Source organism: Entelurus aequoreus, linkage group LG23 (assembly GCF_033978785.1).
Source record: "Entelurus aequoreus isolate RoL-2023_Sb linkage group LG23, RoL_Eaeq_v1.1, whole genome shotgun sequence".
NCBI lineage: Eukaryota > Metazoa > Chordata > Actinopteri > Syngnathiformes > Syngnathidae > Entelurus > Entelurus aequoreus.
In genome coordinates this window covers 26,939,172-26,958,839 of record NC_084753.1, presented here as the reverse complement: position 1 = coordinate 26,958,839, position 19,668 = coordinate 26,939,172, and the positions used below count along the sequence as shown (strand labels likewise).

The window sequence follows — 19,668 nt, the reverse complement described above, 5'->3', positions numbered from 1 at the left end:
GGGCTTTGTATATATTGTTTTTCAAATCACCTGCCACGTATGCTGTACATAATTTATCAATTTTTTTTAACGTAATTCTTTATATACATGTTACAGGTTATATATCGTTTATTATTGAATGTATCAAATGTGATGAATATTTAATGGACCACAACGGAAACAAGCCTTTTGGCTTTTTGTGCCATCCACTTGCCTTTTTAAAGCATTACATGGATTCAATTCTTTAAGATGTCAATAAACTTCTCGATCAATCAATCAAACAATAAAAGCGAGTTGCACACCCTGAACTCCATTGTAAAAATGTGTGCTTGAAGTTCAATGCCTTTGTAAATACACTGAGACTGTGTTTTAAACGGCACTAATTTTTTCCTCGGAATTTTCAACTAGCTTGAAGTGTTTTGCCAAGATAATTATTTGTAAAATGTAGAGATGCCCGATAATATCGGGCTGCAGATATTATCGGCCGATAAATGCTTTAAAATGTAATATCGGAAATGATCGGTATCGGTTTCAAAAAGCAAAATGTATGACTTTTTAAAACGCCGCTGTGTACACGGACGTAGAGAGAAGTACAGAGCGCCAATAAACCTTAAAGGCACTGCCTTTGCGCGGCGGCCCAATCACATAATATCTACGGCTTTTCACACACACACAAGTGAATGCAAGGCATACTTGGTCAACAGCCATACAGGTCACACTGAGGGTGTCCGTATAAACAACTTTAACACTGTTACAAATATGCGCCACACTGTGAACCCACACCAAACAAGAATGACAAACACATTTCGGGAGAACATCCGCACCGTAACACAACATAAGCACAACAGCACAAATACCCAGAACCCCTTGCAGCACTAACTCTTTCGGGACGCTACAATATACACCCCCGCTACCCTCTCCCCACCCCATACCTCAACCCTGCCCCCCCCAACCTCTTCATGCTCTCTCAGGGAGAGCATGTCCCAAATTCCAAGCTGCAGTTTTGAGGCATGTTAAAAAAAAAAAAAGCGCTTTGTGACTTCAATAATAAATATGGGAGTGCCATGTTGGCATTTTTTTTCATAACTTGAGTTGATTTATTTTGGAAAACCTTGTTACATTGTTTAATGCATCCGGCGCGGCGTCACAACAAAATTAGGCACAATAATGTGTTAATTCCACGACTGTATACATCGGTATCGGTTGATATCGGAATCGGTAATTAAGAGTTGGACAATATCGGCAAAAAAGACATTATCGGACATCTCTAGTAAAATGTACATGTTCATAATGTGCCTATTCTATTTTTGATCAGAGCAAAAACAAAGAAAAACAATCTGAAGTGGTTATTATTTTTAAGTTATTATGCCATGATTTTTACCAGTCCGGCCCACATGGGAAGAGATTTTTCCTCCTTGCGGCCCCTGAGCTAAAACGAGTTTGAAAACCCCTTGGTGTAAAAGGGCCTCAAAGTGAGGTATTTATGTCACTGGCCCTTTAAGACGACGCGCATGCGCAGTCCGCTAGGAAAGTTGACGCTGAACTTCGTAGTTAAAAGGGGGGGAAAAAATAGCTGAATTATTACAATAGTAGCCGAGAGCATGGCGTTTCGCCGAAGAAACAAGAGTTACCCTTTCTTCAGCCAGGAATTCCTCATCCAAAACCACGCCGATATCGTCTTCAGTTTGGTGATATTCATTTTGATTGGATTGATGTTTGAGGTGAGGGGGACTCTATTCGCCTTTTTTCTCCACTCATCAGCTGCTTTATGACATCAAAACATGTAAACACTTGCGAAGGTCAGCTTTTAACTTGTACTTTTCTTTGCTATAAAGGGGTGGGTGGGGGTTTATGTAAATTGTCTTTAACTAATGCGGCGACAGCTTTCTGTAGGGTTGAGCTACTCCTGTGATATTTAACAGTCGATATAAAAGTAGCAAGCTGATTTAAAAATCCCTAAATTGATACATTGAGTAGCTACACAAAGTTGGATCTTAAATCCAAATTCAAGTCAGGGTGGAGGTGCTCGCCATCTCACTTTAAGCAACTGGAATCCCAGGGTGCTTTTAAACGTCGTCCAAAGTATTGCAATCACATTTGCCTTACCTTTTACATAAGAGTGCATCGAATTAAGCTGCATAAACGCACATTTTACTCTCAAAACTAACTTTTCAAGTACAAGAATCAAGTCACTTTACACATTAAGAAGGAAACAGTGGTCAACCGGCCTTCGCAGTAAGAGCGAGGCGTTCATATTCAGACTCCACCTATGTACACGTCGCGAGGTGATGCTTTTATTTTGAACGTGGCAAAAGGGAAGCGGAAGCGTTTTTTATCCCACTGCCTTGACGCTAGGGATTTTTGACTGCCACGTCTCAATTTTTTAACTGTTATCGCGTCCCCGGTTGTTTGTTTTTTTAAACAAAAAAAAACAACCACACAAAGTACATGTTTGTCATACAGACGCACATGTTAAAGGCAAATTCAGTGGAAAAGTCACATAAACGGGCATCGCGAGTATCGCTCCAAAACGCCCTTCATTCTATTAGGGTTCACAGTTGACCTGTGTAGTGGATGGATTTCCACGTCTTTCTAGTTTCTTTAGTTAGTTTAGTTACAACAGTGTAAATGTTCCAATGTGACACTTCAATGTTGACAATATAATTACCTCTAATGCATAGAGGTGTCCTAATTTGACGTGTCAACCAGAGGTCTACCTTCCTTGACCCTACAGGAAGCCCCAAATGACGCCGGTTTAGAATCCATCCATCCATTTCCTACCGCTTGAATCATTACAATAAAATAAATATTTGATTTTCAATTTTTTTTTAACTTTCTAAAAGTTTTTAAGGGAGCACTCCTTACACTATATTTACTACCATTCTTTTTTTTTCTTCAGGCAACAGCAAAGACAGCCATATTTTTTATTCAGCCACAGTACAATGTCACCACACTGTCACCAGGTACTCATCCTTTGCATTGTGCTTATTTCAATATTGTAACCATGTAAAACTCACCATATATCCGTCCCTTTAGAAGGAGAAGTGACGATGTACCATTACGGATGGAAGGATTGCGCCACTGTCGTTTTCTACTTCTTCATCGCCATCATCCTCCATGCAGTGGTGCAGGAGTATCTGCTAGATGTGAGTACTATTGCAGAGACACTGTGGCTCGGTACTTTGCCGATAGTCTGCTCCCTCGTGCTTGACGTTAAATTAGAAAATGATACCATTTTGAAAAATGAAATCAATGTGTCAAACTCAAGGCCTGGGGGCCCGATCTGGCCCTCCACATAATTTTTTGTAGCCTGCAAAAGCCTGGGAATAACATGCGTTTATCTTTTCTTACTCTCGAACTTTCCGGGCTATAGAGCACACCGTACCCACCAAATTTCAGAAGAAAATAATCTTTATATATATATATATTACCAAACAATCTGTCACTCCTAATCGCTAAATCCGATGTAATCTTATACGTCTAGTCTCTTACGTGAATGAGCTAAATAATATTATTTGATATTTTACGGTATTGTGTTAATAATTTCACACATAAGTCGCTTCTGAGTATAAGTTGCACCCCCGGCCAAACTATGAAAAAAACTGCGACTTGTAGTCCGAAAAATACGGTACCTTAATTGTTTCCAAACAGCTGATCACACAAAACAGAAGTCATCGTCATGGACACGCTAGCTGCAGAAGCTGGCTCTCCAATCAGCTAAACAGACTCAATAAGTCCACAGTGACGGTTTGGTGAATTTACGAAACTGAAACAATACAAACAGAACGCCATTGTACCTGATTTTCTGGACCATAGGGCACACCGGATTATAAGGCGCACTGCCGATGAGCGGGTCTAATCAGGTCTATTTTCATGCAAAAGGGGCACCGGATTATAGGGCGCATTAAAGGGGTCATATTATTATCTTTTTTTTCTAAATGTAAAACACTTCCTTGTGGTCTACATAACATGTAATGGTGGTTCTTTTGTCAAAATGTTGCATAGATGATGTTTTACACATCTTCTTCAAGTCGCTTTCTGACAGTCGCTTCAGGATGCGCCGTTTTGTGGGCGGTCTTATTTGCGTGGCTCACCTTCGGCAGTGTCTTCTCCCCGTCATCTTTGTTGTAGCGGTGTAGCATGGAAGAAGCGTCCAATGACATTAATGACATTCAGACTTTACTTAAATCAATAACGGAGCAGCATCTTTTCATCCGGAAACAACACTGGAAATGTGTCCCGTGAAAAACCCTCCGACCGAAACTCTTAATAACTAAAGTTCTTTTGGTGAATAATGTAAACTCACTGCACCGGTATGTTTTAGCACTTTTATGGCAAGTTTAAAAAGTTAAAGTTAAAGTAGCAATGATTGTCACACACACAAGGTGTGGCGAAATAATTCTCTGCATTTAACCCATCACCCTTGTTCACCCCCTGGGAGGTGAGGGGAGCAGTGGGCAGCAGCAGTGGCCGCGCCCGGGAATAATTTTTGGTGATTTAACCCCCAATTCCAACCCTTGATGCTGAGTGCCAAGCAGGGAGGTAATGGGTCCCATTTTTATAGTCTTTGGTATGACTCGGCCGGGGTTTGAACTCACAACCTACCCATCTCAGGGCGGACACTCTAACCACTAGGCCACTGAGTAGGTACTGACCGATATAAGTAAGAACTTTACACTACTTTATATTAGAAATGGCAACAGCGGAGGATGAATGTCCCATAACAAGAAGATAGAGAAAAATAAGCAGCTTATCGACTACAAAGGCGGATGTGCGCAATTTTTCAGGATTTATGCAGATCCCAAATACAGATCAGCAGGTACCAGAAGGTAAGAAAAGTTGCTTTTGCATTATATTGCGAAGTAAAACGCCAAATAATATGTCTTACCTAATACACACACCATAATGATACTCATATGTTTAATGCACTGACAATCCTTCAAGCGGTGAGGCTTCATAGCTTACCAAAGTCGTACTAAAACATTTTGATAGATTTTTGTTGGTGTTGTTTACTTGAGACATATTGCCATCATAGTGCAGCCTACACTTATCTCTTATGTTTGACTGCCATCTACTGGTCACCCTTATCATTACACCATGTACCAAATAAAATATCTTTGAGGTGGTAAGCTCAACCAAACTTAATCCTTACATTAGGCACACAGGGTTATAAGGCGCACTGTCGAGTTTTGACGAAAAATGATTTTAAGTGCGCTTTATAGTCCGGAAAATACGGTAAACTATAAAAATGTTTTGATCGACTTGAACCATTTGATACTGGAAAAATAAAAAGAATAAACTCAATGGTCAAATGAACATGTATCAGTTTTACCTTAGAACCTGAGCTACTTCAATCATCTTATACATCACATAGCTTTCCAAAATTGCGTCCATCTACCTTTCGACCAAACGAGTGTGGGCGTCTTTAAACATTCCAAAAAACATATTTTCCCTGCTTTGTTCCGCGTCAGCCACAAATAGCACAAGGTCCGTCTGTTTTCTTAACCCAGTTATTTTTATGACTCACATAACCGTTGAGTCAGCAAAATTTGTAACCCGCCGTGCGCATCCGTCCTCCCACTGCAGAAAATCAACAAACGCCTACATCTGTCAAAGAGCAAGAACACCAAGTTCAACGAATCAGGTCAACTGTGTGTGTTTCACTTGGTGTCCAGTGTGTGGAGCTTCTACGTCCTTATAACGGTGAGCTACACTACATTACTAGTGTTTTTTTAAAGGGATTCTAACAGTCTCTTCACACAGGAAGGATATATTCTGCATCCCAGCAGACTTTGGGAAAATTATCCACATGCACACCTCAGGTATGATGAATGCATAATCTTGCACAGCTGAAAGTACACCATATAGCCAAAAGTATTTGGCCACCCATCCAAATGATCACAATGCGGTGTCCTAATCCCTTGGCCCGGCCGGCCACAGGTGTATAAAATCAAGCACTTAGGCACTGTTTCTACAAACATCTAGGACTCTAGAGCAGTGGAAAAGCGTTCTCTGGAGTGATGAATCACACTTTTCCATCTGGCAATCTGATGGACGAGTCTGGGTTTGGAGGTTGCCAGGAGAACGTTACATTTCGGACTACATTGTGCAGTGTGAAATTTGGTGGAGGAATTATGATGTGGGGTTGTTTTTTAGGAGTTGGGCTTGGCCCCTTAGTTCCGAACATACTTGCAAACCCTCCCGATTTTCCCGGGAGACTCCCGAATTTCAGTGCCCCTCTCGAAAATCTCCCGGGGCAACCATTCTCACGAATTTCTCCTGATTTCCGCTCGGACAACAATATTGGGGGCGTGCCTTAAAGGCACTGCCTTTAACGTCCTCTACAACCTTTCGTCAAATCCGTTTTCCCTCCTTACAAACAGCGTGCCAGCCCAATCACATAATATATATGTCTTTTACACACACATGAGTGAATGCAACGCATACTTGATCAACAACCATACAGGTCACACTGAGGGAGGCCGTATAAACAACTTTATCACTGTTACAAATATGCACCACACTGTGAACCCACACCAAACAAGAATGACAAACACATTTCGGGAGAACATCCGCATCGTAACACAACATAAACACAACAGAACAAATACCCAGAATCCCTTGCAGCACTAACTCTTCCGGGACGCTACAATATACACCCCCGCTACCACCAAACCCTGCCCCCCCCCACACCCCAATCTCTAGAATACCAAAACATTTTGGACGATTCCATGCTTCCAACCTTGTGGGAACAGCCCCTTCATCTTCCAACATGACTGTTTACCAGTGCACAAAGAAATGTCCATAAAAACATGGATGACAAGAGTCTGGTGTGGATGAACTTGACTGGCCTGCAGAGTCCTGACTTGAACCCGATAGAACACCTTTGGGATGAATTAGAACGGAGACTGAGAGCCAGGCCTTCAGTGTTACCTTACCAATGCGCTTTTGGAAGAATGGTTGAAAATTCCTTTAAACACATTCTGCAACCTTGTGGACAGCCTTCCCAGAAGAGTTGAAGCTGTAATAGCTGCAAAAGGTGGACCCACATCATATTGAACCCTATGGGTTAGGAATGGGATGGCACTTCAAGTTCATATGTGAGTCAAAGCGGGTGGCCAAATACTTTTGGCAATATAGTGTATGTTTAAAAAAAAGTGTCTATAATCTGTCTTTAATCCTGCTAAATAACGTGTGTATGTAACACTTTCCTGTGTTCCAGGTTCCAAGAGAAGTTTTTCTACCTCACTCAGTTGGCCTACTGGCTCCACGCTTTGCCTGAGCTTTACTTCCAAAAAGTGCGCAAGGTCAGTATGGAAGCCTATGAGTGTTTTTAAAAACATGTGTGCTATTTATTCATTTGGTGGACCTCTCCCCGTGTTCAGTTCAAAACAAAAATTTTTGCAGAACATTTCTAAAGATACTAGAGCAGTGGTGTCCAAACTACCTCTTCAATTTGGGCCACGAAACGGGACTGAGTCCAGTTAGCAATTTGGCCAGGCGGTGTGTTTTCATATAATATACAAATAATCAGCAGTCTGATAGCTGCTAATTTGTCGCAATCTGGGAGCCAAATAAAGTAACTTTAGTCAGTGTACATGAATTGTACATCAGTGTGTATAGGTGCACAGCATTTAACTATATGACCCAATCCAAACAACCTTCCCTAGTCATGGTGCAGAAAAAAAAAATCAAACCAGCACAAATATTCAACAAACATGGTCACGCACAACACAACCTGGTCATTGAACTTTGTGGATATTATTTAAAAAAAGTCCAATCAGCATAAAAAAATTCAAAACTACACATTTTTCCCTGAGCGCGGCACCGCTGCTGCTCACTGCTCCCCTCACCTCCCAGGGGGTGAACATGGGGATGGGTCAAATGCAGAGGACAAATTTCACCACACCTAGTGTGTGTGTGACAATCATTGGAACTTTGACTCTTTGACTTTGACTTATTTAAATCCATTACAAGGGATGATGGGAAAACATTTTCTCCACACTTATCCATGTTTGGCACATTTTAACTGCTTGATTAAAAAACTTTAAGGAGGTCGTCACGGAAGTAAACAAGGTAGGGGTTGAATTTTTACATGCTCTTAATAACCACTTAAAATAATTATATACCTTTTACATTATTATTATAATATGTAATCAATCATATATACCGGTAGTTACTTTGCATACAGTTGGAACTCGCGGTCATTAATCTAGCAAAACAGGAAGTGATCACTGAGCAATGGGAGGGACACGCTCAACAGCCAATTGCGTAACAGTATCAACTATGACGTTTGGTTGCGCCATCTTGCTGTTTTGCTGTTGATTCTCTGCATGGAGTGAGAAGAGAAACTAAAAATGAGTGCTGCAGAGAGCGAAGAAATTGTGGATAAACTAGAAAGAGTTTAGGACCGTCGTCCTTTGCTGCGCTCATCTTTTCTTTTCCATCCTTGTCCGTTCCCTCTTGGGATGTACGGAAACAAAAAGGTAGGAACTAAAGTGCAGGACTGTATAAATATAATAACAAAATATAAAAAATGTGCTACTTTTAAAGTAATAATTTGGTCCAATTATATTAGAATAATAATTACTGCATAACATAAATGCATTTTCACACTTCAATAAGAGTGACAGACCAAATTAAATGTTACACAGACCATGTAACTTCCTGGCAGTCAACCTGCAAAAATTGTTCTTAGATTTCTCTGTTCAATCAATCTCAAACTTTGCAGTAATTTGTTACGATTTACATTTCCTTGTTATTGTTATCCGTTTTAATTTAAAATTTTCCACGGTTGTGTGGACATTTCCGTTCCCTTCTTCCTTGATAGCTGCGGGAGGTTATATTTGAAATAAAAATGTTAACATTTAATATATTTTTCTCCTGGTCCGTATTTGTCAAAGGTAGGGTTGGCTCGATATCAATATTTTGGTACCGGTACCAAAATATAATTTCAATACTTTGATACTTTTCTAAATAAAGGGGACCACAAAAAAATGGCATTATTGGCTTTATTCTAACAAAAAATCTTAGGGTACACTAAACATATGTTTATTATTGCAATCGAAGAGCAATTTTGTCCTTAAATAAATTAGTGAACACACTAGACAACTTGTCTTTTAGTAGTAAGTAAACAAATAAAGGCTCCTAATTAGTCATATATCGCAAAAAATATCAACACTTGCCAATATCGGCATATTTAAAAAACTTATATCATGATACAGTTTTCAGCCATATCGCCCAGCCCTACAGTAGTCATTTGTTCAATTTCTTTAGTTATAGTAATAAAGTGTTCCTCAAGGTTTTATTTTAGGTTCCATCTTTTTCATCATTCGGGCTATTTGGGTGGCCTGTGAGTTCAGTTCTAAGAACTTGTGAGAGTTTTACAATTTTGCAGCGGATTCTTAAAAACACTAGAGTGCTGTCATAAATATTATCTTTGCAAAAACTGAAATCTAAGTAAGATTAAATATCTCAAATAAGGGTGATATTTGCTTATTTTCTGTCTGATAAGATAATTCTTCTCACTAAGCAGATTTTATGTTAGTGTTTTACTTGTTTTAAGGGTTTTGGTCCTAAATTATCTCAGTAAGAAATTACAGCTTGTAGCTGAGATGTTATGACCTACACTACCGTTCAAAAGTTTGGGGTCACATTGAAATGTCCTTATTTTTTAAGGAAAAGCACTGTACTTTTCAATGAAGATAACTTTAAACTAGTCTTAACTTTAAAGAAATACACTCTATACATTGCTAATGTGGTAAATGACTATTCTAGCTGCAAATGTCTGGTTTTTGGTGCAATATCTACATAGGTGTATAGAGGCCCATTTCCAGCAACTATCACTCCAGTGTTCTAATTGTACAATGTGTTTGCTCATTGGCTCAGAAGGCTAATTGATGATTAGAAAACCCTTGTGCAATCATGTTCACACATCTGAAAACAGTTTAGCTCGTTACAGAAGCTACAAAACTGACCTTCCTTTGAGCAGATTGAGTTTCTGGAGCATCACATTTGTGGGGTCAATTAAACGCTCAAAATGGCCAGAAAAAGAGAACTTTCATCTGAAACTCGACAGTCTATTCTTGTTTTTATAAATGAAGGCTATTCCACAAAATTGTTTGGGTGACCCCAAACTTTTGAACGGTAGTGTATATTGAGTAAAACATGCTTGAAACTAGAATATCAACTGTTGCAAAGCTGTGTCATCAACACTCACAAGTATAAAACTACTTTTTTTTTAAGTAATAATTTCTTATTTCAAGCATGAAAAAAAAAATCATGATGCCGAGTGCATATCATTATGTCAAGATAATGGCACTAGCATTTACTTAATTTAAGAATATTTTTCAACATATTGAGCAAAAAGGTCTCATTTTTATTTTCTACCAAGAAAAGTACGTTTGTTATTAGTGAGAATATACTTATTTTAAGGTATTTTGGGGTTCATTGAGGTTAGCTAATTTACTTGTTTTGGAAAGTCTTGAAAAGCCGAATTTTCTTGTTCTGTTGGCAGATAATTTTGCTTAGTTCAAATAAAATACCCCTAATTTTGTTTTTCTTTTTTCTTGTTTTTGAACACTGACTTTTTGCAGTGTACTAGATTTTTTGCAGGTCTTTAAAAAAACCTGATAAAATAAATAGACCAAATGAAATGTCTACTATAACAGACACTAGTTGTTGGGAATATACAAAATAAGTTAAAGGGTAAAGGGAGAATTCCGGCGTCCCGGTTCTTATCTTTAAGGGTTTGTGGCGCCCAAAACAATTGAGTAAATATCCCTGCTGTGCAGTGCAGTTGCAATGTAGAAAATGTGTGTGTGTGTGTTTTACCAGGAAGATATTTCTCGCCGGCTGCAGTACATCAGCTTGTATCTGCTGCACATCTTGGCAGCATATTTGCTAAAGTAAGCATCTTGTTCCTGAAAATACTGTAAATGTAAAAACACGTTCAAAAAGCTTCTTCACATGTTTTTTTTTTTTGACCCGTTCTAGTTTGAACCGCGTCTGCCTGGTGCTCCTCTTCCTCCAGTATCTGTCGGAGTTGGGCTTCCACATCGCCAGACTCTTCTACTTCACGGATGAAAATCACCAGAAAATGAAAGTTGACTTCCACATGTCTTTCAAACTGGAGGATACGGCTAAAATCAACAGATTTGCATTGTGTCTCCTTCCTTAGGTTTGACCTTTGGGCTGTCGGTTTCGTGTTTACTCGCATGTCTACGCTCACGCTCATGTTTCTCGTCGTCGGTTTCGGTTTGGCTCGTTCCGAGAACCAAGTGCTGGACTTGGAAACGGGCAACTTTAACAATGTGCTCATAAGGTGAGGAACATCAGCAGTGGGAATAGAGTTGGCGTTTTGTATGAAAGGGTAACCACTTTTTTTTTTTTTTTTTTAAATGTTGCCCTTTTCTACATATGGGCAAGCCTCCTCAAATCAAAATGTTTGAAGTTGAGAATGTACAAAACCCAAAACCAGCGAAGTTGGCACCTTGTGTAACTCGTAAATAAAAACAGAATACAATGATTTGCAAATCCTTTTCAACTTATATTCAGTTGAATAAACTGCAAAGACAAGATATTTAATGTTCGAACTGAGAAACTAATTTTTTTTTTGCAAATCATTAACTTATTTTAATGGCAGCAACACATTGCAAAAAAGTTGGCACAGGGGCATTTTCACCACTGTGTTACATGGCCTTTCCTTTTAACAACACTCAGTAAACATTTGGGAACTGAGGAGACCAATTTTTGAAGCTTTTCAGGTGGAATTATTTCCCATTCTTGCTTGATGTACAGCTTAAGTTGTTCAACAGTCCGGGGGTCTCTGTTGTGGTATTTTAGGCTTCATATTGCACACCTTTTCAACGGGAGACAGGTCTAGACTACAGGCAGGCCAGTCTAGTACCCGCACTCTTTTACTATGAAGCCACGCTATTGTAACATGTGGCTTGGCATTGTCTTGCTGAAATAAGCAGGGGCGTCCATTATAACGTCTCTTGGATGGCAACATATGTTGCTCCAAAACCTGTATGTACCTTTCAGCATTAATGGTGGCTTCACAGATGTGTAAGTTACCCATGCCTTGGACACTAATACACCCCCATACCATCACAGATGCTGGTTCTTTTCCTCTTTGCGCCGGAGGACACGACGTCCAGTTTCCAAAAACAATTTGAAATATGGACTTTTCAGACCACAGAACACTTTTCCACTTTGCATCAGTCAATCTTAGATGAGCTCGGACCCAGCGTTTCTGGGTGTTGTTGATAAATGACTTTCGTTTAGCATAGAGTTTTAACTTACTGATGTAGCGACAAACTAGTTACTGACAGTGGTTTTCTGAAGTGTTCCTGAGCCCATGTGGTGATATCCTTTACACACTGATGTCACTTTTTGATGCAGTACCGCCTGAGGGATCGAAGGTCCATAATATCATCGCTTACGTGCAGTGATTTTTCCAGATTCTTTGAATCTTTTGATAATATCACAGACCGTAGATGGTGAAATCCCTAAATTCCTTGCAATAGCTGGTTGAGAAATGTTGTTCCTAAACTGTTGGACAATTTGCTCACGCATTTGTTCACAAAGTGGTGACCCTCGCCCCATCCTTGTTTGTGAATGACTGAGCATTTCATTGAAGCTGCTTTTATACCCAATCATGGCACCCACCTGTTCCCAATTAGCCTGTTCACCTGTGGGATGTTCCAAATAAGTGTTTGATGAGCATTCCTCAATATTCTCAGTCTTTTTTGCCACCTGTGCCAGCTTTTTTGAAACATGTTGTAGGCATCAAATTCCAAATGAGCTAATATTTGCAAAAAATAACAACGTTTCTCAGTTCGAACATTAAATATCTTGTCTTTGCAGTCTATTCAATTGAATATACACTACCGTTCAAATGTTTGGGGTCACATTGAAATGTCCTTATTTTTTAAGGAAAAGCACTGTACTTTTCAATGAAGATAACTTTAAACTAGTCTTACTTTAAAGAAATACACTCTATACATTGCTAATGTGGTAAATGACTATTCTAGCTGCAAATGTCTGTTTTTTGGTGCAATATTTACATAGGTGTATAGAGGCCCATTTCCAGCAACTATCACTCCAGTGTTCTAATGGTACAATGTGTTTGCTCATTGGCTCAGAAGACTAATTGATGATTAGAAAACCCTTGTGCAATCATGTTCACACATCTGAAAACAGTTTAGCTCGTTACAGAAGCTACAAAACTGACCTTCCTTTGAGCAGATTGAGTTTCTGGAGCATCACATTTGTGGGGTCAATTAAACGCTCAAAATGGCCAGAAAAAGAGAACTTTCATCTGAAACTCGACAGTCTATTCTTGTTCTTAGAAATGAAGGCTATTCCACAAAATTGTTTGGGTGACCCCAAACTTTTGAACGGTAGTGTAAGTTGAAAAGGATTTGCAAGTCAGTGTATTCTGTTTTTATTTACGAATTACACAACGTGCCACCTTCACTAGTTTTGGGTTTTGTAGAATCCTCCGTCATATGTGTGTCTCAACATTGTCGGATGGTCAGAAAAAGAATATATCAGACATATCGTCTATTTAGCAAACTAATTTTATAGCTGGTAGAGGACTTAAGGGCTGATTATAGTAAATTCAATTGATGCGTTTTATCCTTTAGTATTTTTTTAACGACTTTTGTTTATTCGACTTAGATTATATGTCATTACAATGGGAAAAAAACGTATTGAAGTATGCATATTGAGCGCAATAAGTGCAGCCTTCCTCCAATGCCCCTTGAGCTGTAAAAAAAAAAAAGGTGTTAATGTAGATACACTGCATGACTTCTTGTAAAAAAAGTGGCAACAAAACGCCATAGGGTACACTGCAAAAAGTCTGTGTTCAAAAACAAGAAGAAAAAAAACAAAAATTAGGGGTATTTTACTTGAACTAAGCAAAATTATCTGCCAATAGAACAAGAAAATTCGGCTTGTCAAGACTTTCCCAAAACAAGTAAAATTAGCTAACCTCAATGAACCCAAAAATACCTTAAAATAAGTATTTTCTGACTAATAAGTGCACTTTTTTCGTAGAAAAAAAATGAGACCTTTTTGCTCAATATGTTAAAATATATTATTATATTAAGTAAATGCTAGTGCCATTATCTTGACATAATGATATGCGCTCGGCATCATGATTTTTTTTTTCCATGCTTGAAGTAAGTAATTATTACTATAAAAGAGTAGTTTTATACTTGTGAGTGTTAATGACACAGCTTTGCATCAGTTGATATTCTAGTTTCAAGCATGTTTTACTCAATATAGGTCATCAAATCTCAGCAACAAGCTGTAATATCTTACTGAGATCATTTAGGACCAAAACCCTTAAAACAAGTAAAACACTCTAACATAAAATCTGCTTAGTGAGAATAATTATCTTATCAGACAGAAAATAAGCAAATATCACCCTTATTTGAGATATTTAATCTTACTTAGATTTCAGTTTTTGCAGTGTAGGAGCATGAAGACTTGAATGTGCAGTAAATGAGAGTCTCCTAGTGATGCTCCGTATAGAACACACAAAATCCTCATTTACATAAGACGGTCTGAAATGACACGCAACAGGCTCACTATTAGTACACGCTATTTTATAGATTACTCACGCTGTTTAACGTGTGGTATATAGCTCTTAGTAAATCAGGCCTGTGACTAATTTAATGTTGGTCATTATGGTGAAACTTTCAAGTGTTTTCTGAGGTGGTACTTGCACTGTAAAAAAAAAAAAAGTTGAGAAAACGCAAATTTTCAAGGTAACATGATGCAACAAGATTTTTACGCTTTCTCAACTTTTTTTTTTTTTGCTGGCCAGACACAGTTTTGTTAGTTAAACATAGTGAAACCATATTTCTGAGTCTGACTAACTTGAAAACTATAATTAGTCCAACAATTGCAAATCGTATTTTTTACAGTGTGGGGTAAAAAAGTTTGAGCACCACTGTTTTAGTTGTTGTAAATAAAGCTGAATGATGCTTACTTGTTACTGAGGTTAGATTTAAACTGCAGATTGTTGCATCTGCGTTTTGCCTTTTTTTTTTTTTTTCCAGGCTGACTGTTCTTCTGTTGGTATGTCTGACACAATCCTGGCTGCTTTGGAAATTTATCCGCTTCCAGCTGAGGCGCTGGAGGGAGTTCCGTCACGAGCAGGCCGCCCGCAAGAAGACCGCCACCAAACAAGCTCTGCGGCCACTCAAGCGGGACTCTCGTGAGTAGCCCAGTGCTCAATGAGCCCACTGGCTTTTTAAACAAAACCCAAAACCAGTCAAGTTGGCACGTTGTGTAAATGGTAAATAAAAACAGAATACAATGATTTGCCAATCCTTTTCAACTTATATTCAATTGAATAGACTGCAAAGACAAGATACTTAATGTTTTTTTTTCCAAATAATCATTAACTTAGAATTGAATGGCAGCAACACATTGCAAAAAAGTTGGCACAGGGGCATTTTTACCACTGTGTTACATGGCCTTTCCTTTTAACAACACTCAGTAAACGTTTTGTTGCTCCAAAACCTGTATGTACCTTTCAGCATTAATGGTGCCTTAACCATGCTTTGGGCACTAATACACCCCCATACCATCACAGATGCTGGCTTTTGAACTTTGCACCTATAACAATCCGGGTGGTTCTTTTCCTCTTTGGCCCGGAGGACTTGACGTCCAGTTTCCAAAAACAGTTTGAAATGTGGACTCATCAGACCACTTTTCCACTTTGCATCAGTCCATCTTAGATGAGCTCGGGCCCAGCGAAGCAGTCGGTGTTTCTGGGTGTTGTTGATAAATGGCTTTTATTTTTGCATATTAGAGTTATAACTTGCACTTACATATGTAGTGACAAACTGTAGTTACTGACAGTGGTTTTCTGAAGAGTTCCTGAGCCTATGTGGTGATATCCTTTACACACTGATGTCGCTTTTTGATGCAGTACCTCCAGAGGGATTGAAAGCCACGGTGATTTCTCCAAATTCTCTGAACCTTTTGATGATATTACGGAGCGTAGATGGTGAAATCACAGATGCTGGCTTTTCAACTTTGCGCCTATAACAATCCGGGTGGTTCTTTTCCTCTTTGGCCCGGAGGACTTGACGTCCAGTTTCCAAAAACAGTTTGAAATGTGGACTCATCAGACCACAGAACACTTTTCCACTTTGCATCAGTCCATCTTAGATGAGCTCGGGCCCAGCGAAGCAGTCGGTGTTTCTGGGTGTTGTTGATAAATGGCTTTTCTTTTTGCATATTAGAGTTATAACTTGCACTTACATATGTAGTGACAAACTGTAGTTACTGACAGTGGTTTTCTGAAGAGTTCCTGAGCCTATGTGGTGATATCCTTTACACACTGATGTCGCTTTTTGATGCAGTACCTCCAGAGGGATTGAAAGCCACAGTGATTTCTCCAAATTCTCTGAACCTTTTGATGATATTACGGAGCGTAGATGGTGAAATCACAGATGCTGGCTTTTCAACTTTGCGCCTATAACAATCCGGGTGGTTCTTTTCCTCTTTGGCCCGGAAGACTTGACGTCCAGTTTCCAAAAACAGTTTGAAATGTGGACTCGTCAGACCACAGAACACTTTTCCACTTTCCATCAGTCCATCTTAGATGAGCTCGGGCCCAGAAAAGCCGTCGGTGTTTCTGGGTGTTGTTGATAAATGGCTTTTCTTTTTGCATATTAGAGTTTTAACTTGCACTTACATATGTAGTGACAAACTGTAGTTACTGACAGTGGTTTTCTGAAGAGTTCCTGAGCCTATGTGGTGATATCCTTTACACACTGATGTCGCTTTTTGATGCAGTACCTCCAGAGGGATTGAAAGCCACAGTGATTTCTCCAAATTCTCTGAATCTTTTGTTGATATTACGGACCGTAGATGGTGAAATCCCTAAATTCCTTGCAATAGCTCGTTGAGAAATGTTCTTAAAACTGTTGGACAATTTGCTCACGCATTTGTTCACAAAGTGGTGACCCTCGCCCCATCCTTGTTTGTGAATGCTGCTTTTGTCCCCAATCATGGCACCCACCTGTTCCCAATTAGCCTGTTCACCTGTGGGATGTTCCAAACAAGTGTTTGATAAGCGTTCCTCAACTTTCAGTCTTTTTTGCCACTTGTGCCAGCTTTTTTGAAACATGTTGCAGGCATCAAATTCCAAATGAGCTAATATTTGCAAAAAATCACAAAAGTTTACCATTTCGAATGTTACGTATCTTGTCTTTGCAGTCTATTCAATTGAATATTATGTTGAAAAGGATTTGTATTCTGTTTTTATTTACCATTTACACAACGTGCCAACTTCGCTGGTTTTGGGGTTTTGTACATTTCCCATCTGTTCTAATTGCATTTCTTTCTCCCGTTTCAGTTGGGCATTATGAAAACGGATTCCTTAAAGCTGAGAACGGAGCCTCTCCCCGGATCAAAAAACTCAAATCCCCGTAAAAGAATTAAAAAAAAAAAAAAAAACACTGACTGAGCTGAGCGGCGACCTCAATGCAAGTGGAGGTTCCCAGACAACGGGGGGGGGGGGAGCTTGGCTGAGTCCTATCCCGACACGCTCCAGGGACTCGGTCACTACAGACTTAGCCTTGAACGCTGGAAAAAATGAAATTCCAAGGAAGTTCCTTGACCTCAAGAGACATCCTCTCCTCGTCATATCAGTATTTTGTCGTTTTCCTACATTTACATGACCTGCTTCCCCACGTTAAGCAGCACCTTTTTGGGTGCGGAAAAAAACAGAAGTGTACAGCAAACACGGTATGTAGCACATGTTACTGTGTAGCAACTTTTGAATGTGTTTTTTATCCTCATTATAAGTACTGTATCGCTTGTCTGATTGCCATTGAGCCAGCTTTGCTTCTTTTCCACTCGGGCCCATTAGGCCGGGAACATGTTACTGATAAGAGAACACACGTTTGCTTTAAGGTAAGGGGAGGGGGTTTTGGTCATCCAAATAGACTCGCGTCCGAAGCGCCTCCAAATAAACCATGTCTCGCATTTTATCGTTAAAGACGAGCATCATCATGTACGTTACCGCATGCCATTCCATGAATTGTTAATATCATTAATGAATAATGCAATTTTCTGTCAAACTGCTGAGTTGGTCCTGGTTTTCTGTCACACATATATAATGTACGTCACATTTAAAAAGACTTCCTTGTGGTCTACATAACATGCGATGGTGGTTCTTTGGTCAAAATGTTGCACAGATGATGTTTAACTTTTAACATCTTCAAACCGCTTTGTGGGTGGTCTTTTTTTTACATGCCTCCACTTTGACCGCGTCTGTTCCCCGTCACCCTTGTATGTTTTAGCGCTTGCATATGGCGTCTACTGGCGAATATAAGTTTAAACTAAACGCTTGTTTGTATTACCAGTGAAGTTGGCACGTTGTGTAAATGGTAAATAAAAACAGAATACAATGATTTGCAAATCCTTTTCAACTTATATTCAATTGAAAAGACTGCAAAGATATTTAATGTTCCAACTGAGAAACTTAATTATTTTTGCAAATAATCATTAACTTTGAATTAAATGGCAGCAACACATTGCAAAAAATTTGGCAGAGGGGCATTTTTACCACTGTGTTACATGGCCTTTCCTTTTAACAGCACTCAGTAAACCTTTGGGAACTGAGGAGACACATTTTTGAAGCTTTTCAGGTGGAATTCTTTCCCATTCTTGCTTGATGTACAGCTTAAGTTGTTCAACAGTCCGGGGGTCTCCGTTGTGCTATTTTAGGCTTCATAATGCGCCACACATTTTCAACAGGAGACAGGTCTGGACTACAGGCAGGCCAGTCTAGTACCCGCACTCTTTTACTATGAAGCCACGCTGTTGTAACACGTGGCTTGGCATTGTCTTGCTGAAATAAGCAGGGGCGTCCATGATAACGTTGCTTGGATGGCAACATATGTTGCTCCAAAACCTGTATGTACCTTTCAGCATTAATGGTGCCTTCACGGATGTGTAAGTTACCCATGCCTTGGGCACTAATACACCCCCATACCATCACAGGTGTAGGCTTTTGAACTTTGCGACTATAACAATCTGGGTGGTTCATTTGATCTTTGTTCCTGAGGACATGACGTCCACAGTTTCCAAAAACAATTTGAAATGTGGACTCGTCAGACCACAGAACACTTTTCCACTTTGCATCAGTCCATCTTAAATGAGCTCGGGCCCAGCAAAGCCGGCGGCGTTTCTGGGTGTTGTTGATAAATGGCTTTCGCTCGACATAGTATAGTTTTAACTTGCACTAACAGATGTAGCGACGAACTGTAGTTACTGACAGTGGTTTTCTGGGGTGTTCCTGAGCCCATGTGGTGATATCCTTTACACACTGATGTCGCTTTTTGATGCAGTACCGCCTGAGGGATCCAAGGTCACGGGCATTCAATGTTACTATGTGCAGTGATTTCTCCAGATTCTCTGAACCTTTTGATGATATTACGAACCGTAGATGGTGAAATCCCTAAATTCCTTGCAATAGCTGGTTGAGAATTGTTGTTCTTAAACTGTTGTTTGGTGACCCTCGCCCCATCCTTGTTTGTGAATGACTGAGCATTTCATGGAAGCTGCTTTCATACCCAATCATGGCACCCACCTGTTCTCAATTAGCCTGTTCACCTGTGGGATGTTCCAAATAAGTGTTTGATGAGCATTCCT

General features: G+C 39.6%; 1 protein-coding gene across 1 annotated transcript; it reads left to right on the top strand.

Annotated features, from left to right (window-relative positions):
• The first annotated feature begins 1,477 nt into the window (after positions 1-1,477).
• Positions 1,478-18,357, top strand: tram2 (translocation associated membrane protein 2). The gene is made up of 11 exons (XM_062034841.1): positions 1,478-1,700; positions 2,879-2,942; positions 3,016-3,125; positions 5,566-5,682; positions 5,743-5,801; positions 7,202-7,286; positions 10,816-10,886; positions 10,975-11,080; positions 11,160-11,302; positions 15,054-15,211; positions 17,366-18,357. Exons 1-11 carry the CDS (start codon positions 1,581-1,583, stop codon positions 17,440-17,442), a joined length of 1,110 nt encoding a protein of 369 aa, XP_061890825.1. The 5' UTR covers positions 1,478-1,580; the 3' UTR covers positions 17,443-18,357.
• The last annotated feature ends 1,311 nt before the right edge of the window (positions 18,358-19,668 follow it).

Bases quoted from the DNA above. Each gene is read 5' to 3' on its own strand.
- tram2 (XM_062034841.1), top strand. From the start codon at position 1,581: ATGGCGTTTCGCCGAAGAAACAAGAGTTACCCTTTCTTCAGCCAGGAA. The intron at 3,126-5,565 runs GTGAGTACTATT...CTCCCACTGCAG, and splicing joins TGCAGGAGTATCTGCTAGAT to AAAATCAACAAACGCCTACA. The intron at 10,887-10,974 runs GTAAGCATCTTG...GACCCGTTCTAG, and splicing joins TTGGCAGCATATTTGCTAAA to TTTGAACCGCGTCTGCCTGG.